Source organism: Drosophila ficusphila, unplaced genomic scaffold (genome assembly GCF_018152265.1).
Source record: "Drosophila ficusphila isolate 14025-0441.05 unplaced genomic scaffold, ASM1815226v1 contig_127, whole genome shotgun sequence".
Taxonomy (NCBI): domain Eukaryota; kingdom Metazoa; phylum Arthropoda; class Insecta; order Diptera; family Drosophilidae; genus Drosophila; species Drosophila ficusphila.
Genome location: NW_025064016.1, coordinates 3,472,733 through 3,487,154, shown reverse-complemented (window position 1 = coordinate 3,487,154; position 14,422 = coordinate 3,472,733). Strand labels below are relative to the sequence as shown.

Genomic DNA, 14,422 nt, shown 5'->3' with positions numbered 1-14,422 from the left:
CGTGATTTTTATTAGCTTCATCTATTGTTTAACTCAATTTAAATCCGATTTTTTCTTGAAAAGTCCAAATAAACTGCATGCATTTATCCTCTCTGCTATAATACTATTTCGGATAATAGCAGGTATAGACAAGAAAGGAAGCTAGCTTCGGCAAGCCGAAGCTTATATACCCTTGCAGATCTCAAATACGTCGAACAAAATGCATAAAGCCTAACAACATCAAAGCTATGACGATTTTCTATTCATTTTCCATATTTTCGACTATCCTATGGGAGCTATATGATATAGTTGTCCGATTTTGATCAAATTTAATTCGTAATTCAAGAATCGTAAGAAAACTCTATATTCCAAAAACCATACTTGCCTGATGAAAAACAACGATGTTATAAATTTATTTTCGTTATTTCAATATAGATTTTTCGATCTTTCCTATGGCGGCTATAAGATATAGTTGTCCGATTTTTATGAAATTTTTTCTCAATATAAGAGTTGTTTATAAACTTGATATTCAAAAAGTCATGCTCGTACGATAAAAAACAACGATGTTATCAATTTATTTTCATTAATTCTATATATATTTTTCAATCTCTCCTATGGCAGCTATATGATAGAGTTATCCGATTTTGATCAAATTTAATCCGAAATTCAATCTTGAAGAATTCAAGTCGATCTGATTAAAAACAACGGAGTGAAATTTTTTTTTTTTCAATCTCTCGTATGGGAGCTATCCGATATAGTCGGCCGATCCGGCTCGTTCCGACTTATATACTGCGTGCAATAACTACACAACTTTTGGGAAAGTTTCAGCAAGATAGCTTCAAAACTGAGAGACTAGTTTGGCCAGAAACGGACAGACGGACAGACGTAAAGACGTATTTCGATTCAGAAGGTGATGCTGATCAAGAATATATATAATTTATGGGGTCTGAGGTGTCTCCTTCACTGCGTTGCAAACTTCTGGCCAAAATTATAATACCCTCTGCAAGGGTATAAAAATAAATTAAAAGAAGATGATTATAAAGCAAGTTTTAGGGTTTCTTACGATGGTCAATAGATGGCGCCAGCGCAAACAACTGATGCAGCTTACTAGAGAAGTCCTTCGGCTTCAACTGGCTTATCCACAGGTGAAAGAGTTATCCCGCTTTTGGCTTATTTTGAAGATCTTCACCGGCCTGGCTGCTGACCTCTCCCATCTCTTAATAGCAATGATTGTATTCGGTGGCGTGAGCATAAATCTAATTATGAATTTGTATGTGTATTTCTGGTCATTGTCCATTAACAATATGGCCATAATGCACTATCATCTTTTGCTGCTCTTCGTACAAGCACAGTATCAACATTTAAATAAGAAACTCCGAAAAATTATTCAGGAATGTGAGACCCTGAGTTTCCTTGCCCAGAGAAGGGGTACTGTTATCACCAGATGCTGCGACCTTTCGGATCAAGTAGACGATATTGCTAAAACCCAGAGCCAACTGCAATTTGTTTTCACACGTTTCATTGCATCGCTTGACATACAGAGTGCAGTGATAATATGCGTATCCTACATATCCTCCGTGATCAGTATATATCTATTCTACTATGACCTTAAATATGGGCAATGGAGTCTGGGGACAACATTTAAACAGACAGTTCTGGTTTATACTTGCATTTTTGTTCACTTCTTGGATGGCTCTTTTAAGCTGTTCAGTACTTTATCTTTCATTGATGAGCACAAGAAAACGATAAAGCTATTGAAAAACAGAACATTATTTGCTTCTCAACTGGATGGGCGCCTCGAGCAAACTGTAAGCTTTAAAACGCCCATGTACTTATTTTTAATTTTAATAAATTTGAATTTTTTTAGTTAGAGAGCCTCCAGTTGCAGTTGGTTCGTAACCCCCTAAAAGTTGAAGTCGTGGGGATGTTCCACATCTGTCGCAGCTCAATTTTTACCATGGCTGGCTCTATAATAATGCATTCAATACTCCTCATTCAATATGACTTGGAACATTTTTAGGATGAATAAGTGTCAATACTAATGTTTTATAGTTTCGGCGAGCATAAACACATTAAAATAATAAACTGAACTTCAATATCGTTAATTTCAATTAATAACAGTGGATTATTTGGTGAAATCGACATCTAAACTATAAATGGAAAGGTTGTTTAGCATTTTAAACATAGTTCTAAGAACTTCAAGGGTTGGTGGAAGTGGACGTTTAAAAAAAATTGTCTAGCCTTTTGAAATTTTTCATCTTAGTTGCGCGTATCTGATGGTCGAGGCACTCCACTAAAGAGATCCCATAAGGTTAATTTATTCTTTATTAAGATGCACTTCCAATTAATATGAAACTCTACCCCTTTCAAAATTGTATCGAACAAATTTCAGAATTAGTTCCACATTTCAATGACCTATCTTTCAGTTCTACAAAATGGTCGATTGGGTTCGTTTGCTCCTGAGGGCAGCTTACTTATATAGTCATTTGATCGGCCTAAACAACTATGTGTTCGACAGCAGAACAGGTCGCGTCTTTTCAACATGGATTAGTACTCTCTATGCCATGACGATCAACGTCGTGATTATTACTAGCTTTATTTATTGCTTGACTCAATTCGATTTTCACTTTTTCATTAAAAGGGAAAAAGATCTAAACTTGCTTATCGTCATTGGTTTGACAATTTTAAAGATAATTGCAAAATATTAAAAGCAGAGAAAACTAATACAAGTTTCAGGTTTTTTTACGATGTTTAATAGATGGCGCCACCGCAAGGAACTGATGCAGCTCATTAAAAATCTCCTTCGACTTCATCTCGCTCACCCGCAAGTAACCAGATTATCCCGCTTCTGGTTTATTTCAAAGATCTTATCCAGCGTTGCTACTGACTTATCACGATTCCTTATAGCCATAATGGGACTATGGGTCCTAAGCAGCATACTAACTTTAAATTTATTTGTAGGTTTGAGTTCTATTTTGTATTTCTGGTCTTTGCCCTTTATCAATATGGCCATAATGCACTATCATCTGCTGATGCTCTTCGTTAAAGTACAGTGTCAGCTTTTGAACAAGAAACTGCGACAAATTATTGTGGAATGTGAGACGCTGAGTTACATTCCCCAGAGAAGGGGTACTGTTATTACCAGATGCTGCTACCTCTCGGATCAGTTGGAGGATATTGCTAGAACCCAGAGCCAGCTGCAATATGTGATCACGCATTTCGGTGAAGTGCTTGGAATACAGAATGCAGTGGTCTTTTGCCAAAGCTTTATAATATCCGTGGTCAGCATTTATCTCTTTTACTATGATCTCAAATATGGTCAATGGATTATGGGGATACCAATTAAAACCATTTGTTTATTTTTTTTCCTCTTGGTACCTCCATCAATACGTTTATTATTTTTTCCTTCATTAATGAGCACAAGGATATGAAAAATCTGTTGGAGAAAGGACCTTGTTTGCCCCTCGATTAGGTGAACGCCTCGAGCAATCTGTGAGCTCAATTAAGCTAATATAGATTTCTTATTCTGTTTTTTTTTTAGTTCGATAGCCTACAGTCCCAGCTGGTACGAAACCCTCTAAAAGTTGAAATCATGGGAGTATTCGAGATCTGACCTAACTCAATATTTACCATGTTTGGCTCTATTATGATGCATGTAATACTCCTTTTTCAGTATGACTTGGAACACTTTTAAAAATATTTATTGTAAATACTTATGTAATTTATTAACAGCGAGCACAAACAAATAAAAAAATTAAACTGAGCTTTGAAACCTGGAACCATATTTAAAAACGTTTTTTTGTTAAATTTGAATACTTTTAAGTAACATTTTAATTTTAAGAGTTTTAATAATTAAAATAATAAATAATTTAGTAACTTAAATTGACTGGGTAATCGAAGCCATTTAATTACGCAAAAAGAGTTTGATAGCATATTTGTATACCCGTTTAGTTATTTTTTGTTATCTATCCGTTTGCAACAAGAAAATTAAACAATTATTGGAAGCAAACTGTTTCTGCCCATTGAAAATATATTTGTTTGAAGGAATTATCAAGTTAACTCAGACTTAAAAATTTTCAATAGGGTTAAGGAGCAAAATCGAAATACTTAAAACATCGTCTAACACTAAATAGTCTTCATCGCCTGGTTGGGATCGCCAATAACGCATTCAACAATTCTTAATCAAGTTGACATTGATTACCTAAAATTAACATTTTTATTTAAATAACTGCAGTAATTCGAAGAAAAAATATTCCAATGCATTGGGCGAATCACTTAGTCATGAGCAAATGTTTTACCCCCGGAACGTTTAACGGTTATCGTAATATGCATATATTTAAGCCCGTTATAATGTTTTTGCAACCCCAGAAGGTTCATGCTATTCAAAAACACAAACAGTACGGCTCATTATAAAATGATGGGAATACTTTCGGAATTGGTGCCATATTTCAATGTCAGTCCCCGCACTGTAGTTAAATTTTCGCTTAGCTCCGGAAACGAAACGAAGTCTCTTTTAGTTTTACAAAATGGTCGATTGTGTTCGTTTGCTGCTGAGGGCAGTTAACATATATAGTCATTTTATTGGCCTAAACAACTTTGTATTCGACACCAGAACAGGTCGCGTTTTCACAACATGGATTAGTACTCTTTATCCAATCGCGGTCATCGTCGTGATTTTTACTAGCGCTTTCTATTGTGTAACTCAATTCGATTTTGTTGTTTTCTTTAAAAGCGCAAATAAACTGCACGTGTTGGTCCTCACCGCTTTGTTTTTTATTTGTGTAATTGCAGGTATTAGCAGAAAATTAAGCTTGTTTCGGCTAGCCGAAGCTTATATACACTTGCAGTTGGAACTTAAGTTGATAAGATTATTTGACTAATAACAAATCGATAGTATCACAGTTTTCCTATTGTAAGTCCGATCCATAAAAAGTAGAAATAGGGTGTTAAGTATTCCGATCTTTACGCAATACACTCGTATTCATTCCACCAGCAATGGATTCAAGGCTTTTGCAGTATTTTTAGCGGGATAGTTTTCCGGATGAGCGACTACTTTGGGCCACCGACTTAGACAGTGAATAAATATATTTATATAATATTGAGGCTGACATTGTAATATATTCTGCAAGGGTATACAAATAATTTAAAACAAGACTTATATAATACAATTTTCAGGGTTCCTTACGGTTATCAATAAATGGCGCCAGCGCAAGCAACTGATGCACCTCACTAGAAAATTTATCTGCCTTCATTTGGCTCTTCCGCAAGTAAAGGGATTACAGCGCTTCTGGCTTTTCTCAAAGATCTTCATCGGCCTGACTTCTGACTTCTCCCGTCTCTTGCTAGCCATGAATATATTGGGTCGCGTAAGCCGCGAACACATTATGAAAGTTTTTCTGTTTTCGTGGTCTGTGGCCATTTTAAATCTGGCCATAATGCACTTTCATCTGTTGATTCTTTTCGTAAAGGTACAATACCAGCTTTTAAACAAGAAATTGCGACAAATTATTCAGGAAAGTGAGACCTTGAGTTACCTTCCCCAGAGAAGGGGTACTGTTATGACAAGATGCTGCGATCTTTCGGATCAGTTAGAGGATATTGCTAGAACCCAGAGCCAGCTGCAATATGTTTTCACGCGTTTCAGTGAATTGCTGGGCATACAGAGTGCAGTGGTCATATGCGTATCCTATATGTCCTTCGTGATCAACATATACCTCTTCTACTATGATATTAAATATGGGCAATGGGCTCCAAGTACAACATTTAAATTTATGGCTTTGGCGTATACCTGTCGATTTTTACAATTTTTGGATTTCTTTATTAACCTGTTCAGTACTTTTTCCTTCATTGATGAGCACAAGAAGATGAAAAATCTTTTGGAGAAACGAACATTAATTGCTTCTCGATTGGATGAACGGCTCGAGCAATCTGTAAGCATTAATGAGCTCAATAATTCCCCTTAATCAAAAACTTATATTTTCCCTAGTTCGAGAGTATGCAGTTGCAGCTTGTACGAAACCCCCCTAAAATTTGAGGTCATGGGATTGTTCGACATCTGTCGCAGCTCTTTTTTGAAATGTTCGGCTCAGTTATAATGCATTCAATACTCCTTATTCAATGTGACTTGGAACACTTTTAATAAAAATTAATGTAAAATGTATCTTATTTACGGCGAGCACAAACCGATTAAAATATTATATTAAACCGAACTTTCGTTTTGTTTAATATCAGCAAAATCGCTAAAGAAGATTTTATTGGTACTGCATTTTGATTTTTGGGCTTAACAAACTCTTTTGTATAAACAGCGAATGGCGTTTTAGACTTTCTACGTATTTCGAAAGTTTAAGGGTGAGCGTTGAAACTGTTCAGCTTAGTAGGGCTTATCTGATAGTCGAGGCACTCTACTAAAATGACCCCATAGTTTAAATTTATTCCCTATCAAGATCCTTTCCCAAACAACATGAAACTCTTCCCCTTCCAAGTCTTATCGAAAGAATTAAGTAAGTGCCATATTTCAAAGTCAGTCGCTGCAATTTAATTTAATTTTCGCTTCGAAAAACGAGTTTTCTTTCAGTTCTACAAAATGGACGAATGTATTCATTTGCTGCTGAGGGTAATCTACTTATATAGTCATTTGATCGGCTTAAGCAACTTTGTGTTCGAAAGAACAGGTCGCGTTTTCACAACGTGGATTAGTACTCTCTACACCATGACGATCAACGTCGTTGTTATAACTAGCTGTATCTATTGTTTAACTCAATTCGATTTTGATATTTTCTTTAAAAGAGGAAATCAAGTACACACGTTTGTCCTCATCAGTTTGACAATTTTAAGGATAATTGCAGGTATTAAGAAAATATTGAAGCCAGACAAAACTAATTCAAGTTCCAGGTTTTTTTACCATGCTTAATAGATGGCGCCACCGCATGGAACTGATGCAGCTCATTAAAAATCTCCTTCGACTTAATCTCGCTCATCCGAAAGTAAACAGATTATCACACGGCTGGCTTATTTCAAAGGTCGTAACAAGCTTAGTTACTGACTTTTTACGATTATTTTTGGCCCTGATTGTAGTAACGGCCGTGAACAACAATCTAACTATGAATTTACATATAATTATGTGTTCTATTTTGTATTTCTGGTCTTTGACCTCCATCAGTATGGCCATAATGCACTATCATCTGCTAATGCTCTTTATAAAGGTACAATACCAGCTTTTAAACAAGAAACTGGGACAAATTATTCTGGAATGTGAGACCCTGAGTTACCTTCCCCAGAGAAGGGGTACTGTTATGACAAGATGCTGCGACCTTTCGGATCAGTTGGAGGATATTGCTAGAACCCAGAGCCAGTTGCAATATGTTTTCATGCGTATCACTGAATTGCTTGGAATACAGAATGCAGTGGTCATATGCGTATCCTTCATAACCTCCATAGCGACCATATATTTTATATTCTATGATCTCAAATATGGTCAATGGACTTTTACAGTGATATTAAAATTTGCGGCTCTGGCGTATCTTACTACCTTTTTATACTACTTGGATATGTCTATGAATATTTTTATTACTTTTTCTTTACTTGATGAGCACGATGAGATGAAAAATCTACTGGGGAAACGAACCTTGTTCACTTCTCGAATGGATAAACGCCTTGAACAATCTGTGAGCTTTAATAATCTAATATGTTCCTATTATTTAATATTTAATATTTGTTTTAGTTCGAGAGCTTCCAGTTACAGCTGGTACGAAACCCTCTAAAAGTGGAAGTCATGGGGTTGTTCGTCATCTGTCGCAGCTCCACATTTGCCATGTTTGGATCTGTTATAATGCATTCAATACTCCTCTTTCAATATGACTTGGAACAGTTTTACAAAAAGTGAACAACTAATGTATTTTATTTACGACCAGCACAAATCCACTCAAAAATAAACCGAACTTTGAAAGCGTTAAATTTCATAAATTATTACTAGAGTTCTTAATTTATAGAGGGTTCGTAGCCCTATAAGATATACGCTTAAAGGAATCTGTGAGATGCTTTCAAGCAAACTCATCCTAAGCCCGCTCCAAGCCGAGATATCTTGGAATCGGTAATAACGCTTTGAACATCCTTAATTATCTGGAATCATCATTTAATTTAAAAGAAGAAGAAATATATAATTTTTTAAATAATTAAAGCCTGTACGAATTATTAGTCATCAAGTACATTAATTTTAAGCACTTATAATGTTTTTGTGCGACCCCAGAAGAATATAATTAAATAAAACAATACTTCCCTTTAAAATCTGATGGCAAAAACTTCCGGAATTGGTTCTATAGTTCAATGTCATACCCGCAATTCAATTTCATTTTCGCTTTGATGGGGAACTGAAGGGAAGTCGCTTTTAGTTTTACAAAATTGCGTTCGTTTGCTGCTTGGGGCCGTTAACTTATATAGTCATTTGATCGGGTTCAACAACTTTGTGCTCGATAGCAGAACAGGTCGCGTTTTCACTACATGGATGAGTATTCTCTACGCAATCGCGATCAACGTCGGGGTAATTATTACCTTTATCTTTTATTACACTCAATTCGATTTTATTTTCTTCAAAAGTGAAAATAAGCTGCACGCGTTTGTCCTGATCGCTTTGATTTTATTTAGGTTAATTGCAGGTATTAACAAGAAAGGAAGATAGTTTTGGCTAGCCGGATCTTATTTACCCTTGCAGTAGGAACTTAAGTTGATCAGACTATTTGCCTCGTTGAAGATCTATCCTTATATCGTATAAATAGGGTGTTAAGAATTTTGCAATAATTCCGATCCTTACGTCTTATACTCGTATATGCATACCAACACCAATAGCTTCAAGACTTTTATAGAAGTTACAGAGGGAAAGTTTTCAAGCTGAACGACCAGTTTGGACACAGATAGTGAATATATGTAAATTGGGGCTGAAAGTATAGTATCTTTTCTCTGCAAAGGATACATATCACTTAAAACCAGACTAATTCAAAGCAAGTTTCAGGGTTCCTAACGATAATCAATAGATGGCGCCAGCGCAAACAACTGATGCAGCTCACTAGCAAATTTTAAATTTAATAAGCACGGTAATTCAAACCATAAATATTTCAATATATTGGAGCCTGTACAAATCATAAGTCATCAGTATTTTTTTAACAGAACAAGCTTAAAGGGATATACTAATATTAGGTGCAGCTATCCAAAAATCTGTTGGGAATACACCGGGAATTGGAGTCATATTTCAATGTCATAACCGCAATTTAATTAAATTTTCCCTTCGTTGCGGCACTGAAACGAAGTCTTTTCAGTTTTACAAAATGGTCGATTGGGTTCGTTTGCTGCTAAGGGCAGTTAACTTATATAGTCATTTCATCGGCTTAAACAACTTTGTGTTCGACGCCAGAACAGGTCGCTCCTTCACGACATGGTTTGGTACTCTCTACGCAACCGCGATCAACGTCGTGATTTTTACTAGCTTTGTCTATTGTTTAATTGAATTTGATTCCGACTTTTTTTTGAAAAGTCCAAATAAACTGCACGCGTTCGTCCTTACCGCTATGATACTATTATGGATAGTTGCAGGTATTATAAATAAATTAAAAGCAGACTGAAATAAAACAATTTTCAGGGTTTCTTACGATAATCAATAGATGGCTCCAGCGCAAACAACTGATGCAGCTTACTAGAAAAGTCGTTCGGCTTCAACTGGCTTACCCCCAGCTGACAGAGTTATCCCGCTTCTGGCTTATTTCAAAGATCTTCGTCGGCTTTGCTGCTGACCTCTCCCACCTCCTACTAGCTATGATTGTATTAGGTGGTGTGAGCAGAAATCTGGTTATGAATTTGTATGTGTATTTTTGGTGTTTGGCCGTTAACAACATGGCCCAAATTCAATTTCACATTTTGGTGCTCTTCGTAAAGGCACACTATCAGATCTTAAATCAAAGACTGCGACAAATTATTCAGGAATGTGAGACCTTGAGTTACCTTCCCCAGAGAAGGGGTACTGTTATGACAAGATGCTGTGACCTTTCGGATCAAGTGGACGATATTGCTAAAACCCAGAGCCAGTTGCAATATGTTTTCACACGTTTCATTGCATCGCTTGACATACAGGGTGCAGTGATCATATGCGTATCCTACATATCCTCCGTGATCAGTATATATCTATTCTACTATGACCTTAAATATGGGCAATGGAGTCTGCGGACAACATTTAAACAGACAGTTCTGGTTTATACTTGTATTTTTGTTCACTTCTTGGATGGCTCTTTTAAACTGTTCAGTACTTTATCTTTCATTGATGAGCACAAGAAGACGATAAAGCTATTGAAAAACAGAACATTATTTGCTTCTCAACTGGATGGGCGCCTCGAGCAAACTGTAAGCTTTAAAACGCCCATGTACTTATTTTTAATTTTAATAAATTTGAATTTTTTTAGTTGGAGAGCCTCCAGTTGCAGTTGGTTCGTAACCCTCTAAAAGTTGAAGTCGTAGGGATGTTCCACATCTGTCGCAGCTCATTTTTTGCCATGGCTGGCTCTATAATAATGCATTCATTAATCCTCATTCAATATGACTTGGAACACTTTTAAAAAGAATATATGTCAATACTTATGTTTTGTATTTTCACACATTAAAATAATAAACTGAACTTTAATATCGTTAATTTCAATTAATAACAGTGGATTATTTGGTGAAATCGACATCTAAACTATTAATGGAAAGGTTGTTTAGCATTTTAAACATAGTTCTAAGAACTTCAAGGGTTGGTGGAAGAGGACGTTTGAAAAAATTGTCTAGCCTTTTGAAATTGTTCATCTTAGTTGCGCGTATCTGATGGTCGAGGCACTCCACTAAAGAGATCCCATAAGGTAAATTTATTCTTTATCAAGATGCACTTCCAATTAATATGAAACTCTACCCCTTTCAAAATTGTATCGAACTAATTTCAGAATTAGTGCCACATTTCAATGTCAGTCCCCGCAATTTAATTTAATTTTCGCTTCGTTGGAGAAAAAAATGACTTATCTTTCAGTTCTACAAAATGGTGGATTGGGTTCTTTTGCTGCTGAGGGCAGCTTACTTATATAATCATTTGATCGGCCTAAACAACTTTGTGTTCGACAGCAGAACAGGTCGCGTCTTTTCAACATGGATTACTACTCTCTTAGCCATAACGATCAACGTCGTGATTATTATTAGCTTTATCTATTCTTTAACTCAATCGATTTTAATTTTTTTATTAAAAGTGGAAAACAACAAAACACGCTTGTCCTCATCACTTTGACAATTTTAAGGATAATTGCAGGTATTAAGAAAAGATTTAAAGCAGACTAAAATTAATAAAGTTTCAGGCTTTTTTACGATGCTTAATAGATGGCGCCACCGCAAGGAACTGATGCAGCTCGTTAAAAATCTCCTTCGCCTTTATCTCGCTCATCCGGAAGCAAACCGACTGTCCCGCTTCAGGCTTATTTCAAAAATTTTAACCAGCTTTGCTACTGACTTATCACGATTCTTAGTAGCCATGATTTTTTTAGGTGGCCTAAGAATCGATCTAACTATGAATTTATATGTAATCATGTTTATTATTTTGTATTTCTGGTCGTTGGCCTTCACCAATATGGCCATAATGCTCTATCATCTGTTGATGCTCTTCGTAAAGGTACAATACCAGCTTTTAAACACGAAATTGCGACAAATTATTCTGGAATGTGAGACCCTGAGTTACGTTCCTCAGAGAAAGGGTTCTGTTATGACAAGATGCTGTGACCTTTCGGATCAAGTGGACGATATTGCTAAAACCCAGAGCCAGTTGCAATATGTTTTCACACGTTTCATTGCATCGCTTGGCATACAGAATGCAGTTATCTAATGCGTATCCTACATATCCACCGTAGCCATCTTATATTTTTTGTACTATGATCTCAAATATTGTCAATGGATGATATTTAAATTTGCGGCTCTGTCGTATACCTATTTCTAGAATTCTATACTGCCTGGATATCTCTTTAAATATGTTGATGACTTTTTTTCTTCTTGATGAGCACAATGAGTTAAAAAGTCTGCTGGGGAAACGAGCCTTGTTCGCTTCTCGATTGGATGAACGCCTTGAGCAATCTGTAAGCTTCGATAATATTATATAATATTTTCTTATAAATTAAAATTTGATGTTTTTTATAGTTTGAGACCTTCCAGTTACAGCTGGTACGAAACCCTCTAAAACTTGAAGTCATGGGAATTTTGGAGGTCTGTCGCAGCTCAATGTTTACCATGATTGGCTCTATTATAATGCAGTCAATACTCCTCATTCAGTATGACTTGGAACACGTTTAAGAAAAATTAAAGTAAAAACTTATGTACCTTATTTATTACGAGCGGGCAACGGGCAATGCACTTGTGGCAATATTAAGCAACAATTAATCTTGTATCGAAGGGAAATTTTCCATTAAAATGTACATATTTTTTATCCGATATGTAATAAATTCTTCCGACCCACCTAAGCTACAAAATTAGATATATTTTAGTCAACTCCGTAAGGAATTGGTACCATATGTTAATGTCAGGAAAATGTAGATATACATAGCTGTGTCCTCTAAGCTTTAGATCCGAATAGAGAACACTTTCAGTTGTACAAAATGATGGACGTGGTCGGTTTAACGTTGAGGGTCGTCTACTTCTATAATCACCTTATCGGGTTAAACAACTTTGAATATGACCCGCGAACTGGTCGCGTCTTTAAAACCTGGAGGAGTACTTTATTCGCCTCCACAATCAGTGTATTGGCTTTTGGTGGCCTTATCTATATATCCTCTTTGCATTTTGACTTTGATAAGATTTTGGGAAGGCATAACAAGATGCGCTTATATTTTTTTATTACAATAAGCATTTTCAGAATATTCGCAGGTAAGACATGTGTATAACCAAAAAAAAAAAAAAAAATCTAAAATAAAGCTTTTTTCAGGCTTTACCACTGTGCTCAACAGATGGCTCCAGCGGAAGAAGCTAATGCAGCTCGTCCAGAAATTACTCCAACTGCTTTCGGCCAATGGGCAGGTGAAAGGAATATCCCGTCGGTTGATTCTCGTCAAGATATTGAGTAGTTTTGGGACTGACCTCTTTCATTTTATATTGACATTATCTTTATTGCATCAACACAGCTCCAGAATAGCTATTGGTTTATGTTTGGAGTTTTGGACTATGTCCATTACAAACCAAGCCTTGTTGCAATATTTTTTGGCGACGGTTTGCTTTCGGTCGCAATATCAGCTTTTAAACGCGGAGCTGCGAGAAATTGTCAAGGAGTGCGAGCAGTTGAGTTACCTTCCTCAGCGAAAAGGAGGTTTCATGACCAGATGTTGCTCTTTGTCGGATCAGTTGGACCTTATTGCCCAAAGGCAGAGCGACATGCAGACGATTGTCGCACTGGCCAACGAGCTACTCGGTATCCAGGGGGTGCTGTTCGTCTGCGGGCACTACTTGACCTCACTGAGCGGCTTGTATTTTACCTACTGTTTTATTCAATATGGTTCCAAAATTCAGACATTGGCCATGAAACTAATAGTCACATTCTACATATGGATCTTCTTGTACTTGTTTGATGCCTTGATCACTATGATAGTTTTGTTTTCAGCTTTTGATAATTACCGGAATATGAAACATCTTTTGGAAAAGAGAACACGGTTTGCTTCTATTTTGGATATACGCCTCGAGCAATCTGTAAGTTTCTTTGGGATTAACTATGCCAAATCTTGCAATATTTGTTTTCCAGTTTGAAAGCTTCCAGCTGCAACTTGTGCGAAACCCCTTGAAAGTGGAGTTCTTGGGGCTATTCCGAGTCGATCGGGGCTTACTCGCTGCCCTGTTTGGCTCTGTTATAATGCATTTTCTTTCTCTTGTTCAATTGGACTTGGAGTTATTTTTCGTATTGGATTTTTAAACTTCCTTAAAAGGCAAGCATGAAGCACTACAATAACTAAAAAATTGTTCTTAAATTTAATACTCAAATATAATATCCATAATTTAAATGCACCAAGTATAACGTGTTGAGAAATTCTTTTACTAATGCAATATTTTTAATTCAATATGACATCTTTAACTCCTGAATCGAAATACTCAATTAATAAATATTTTTGCTCCTATAATAATATAAATTTCTCATTTAAATTTCAAACTACAATTTTTATTCTAATTTTTTTTACAATTTTTATAAAGTATTTTCTAAATAAATTATTGTTGTATTCCAAATTCTTGTTTTTGCATAGTTCTCAGTGAGTGTGTTGCATTTACTCAATGAAATACCTTTCGGGAGGAACACGATACAAAACAATCTAAACAGATAATCTACTTCCGAAATTAGCTTTGATACTTCAGGCCACTCGTTAAGTCATAATGAGCCTGGCCAGGAAAGCAGCAGCGGAAACAGTTTCAGTTTAGTAAA

General features: G+C 36.1%; 1 protein-coding gene across 1 annotated transcript; it reads left to right on the top strand.

Moving 5' to 3' along the window:
• The first annotated feature begins 4,505 nt into the window (after window positions 1-4,505).
• LOC108095598 (putative gustatory receptor 36c) lies at window positions 4,506-6,013 on the top strand. Its single transcript, XM_017196766.2, has 3 exons — window positions 4,506-4,620; window positions 5,155-5,909; window positions 5,966-6,013. The coding sequence occupies exons 1-3, from the start codon at window positions 4,506-4,508 to the stop codon at window positions 6,011-6,013; spliced, it is 918 nt and encodes a 305-aa protein (XP_017052255.2).
• The last annotated feature ends 8,409 nt before the right edge of the window (window positions 6,014-14,422 follow it).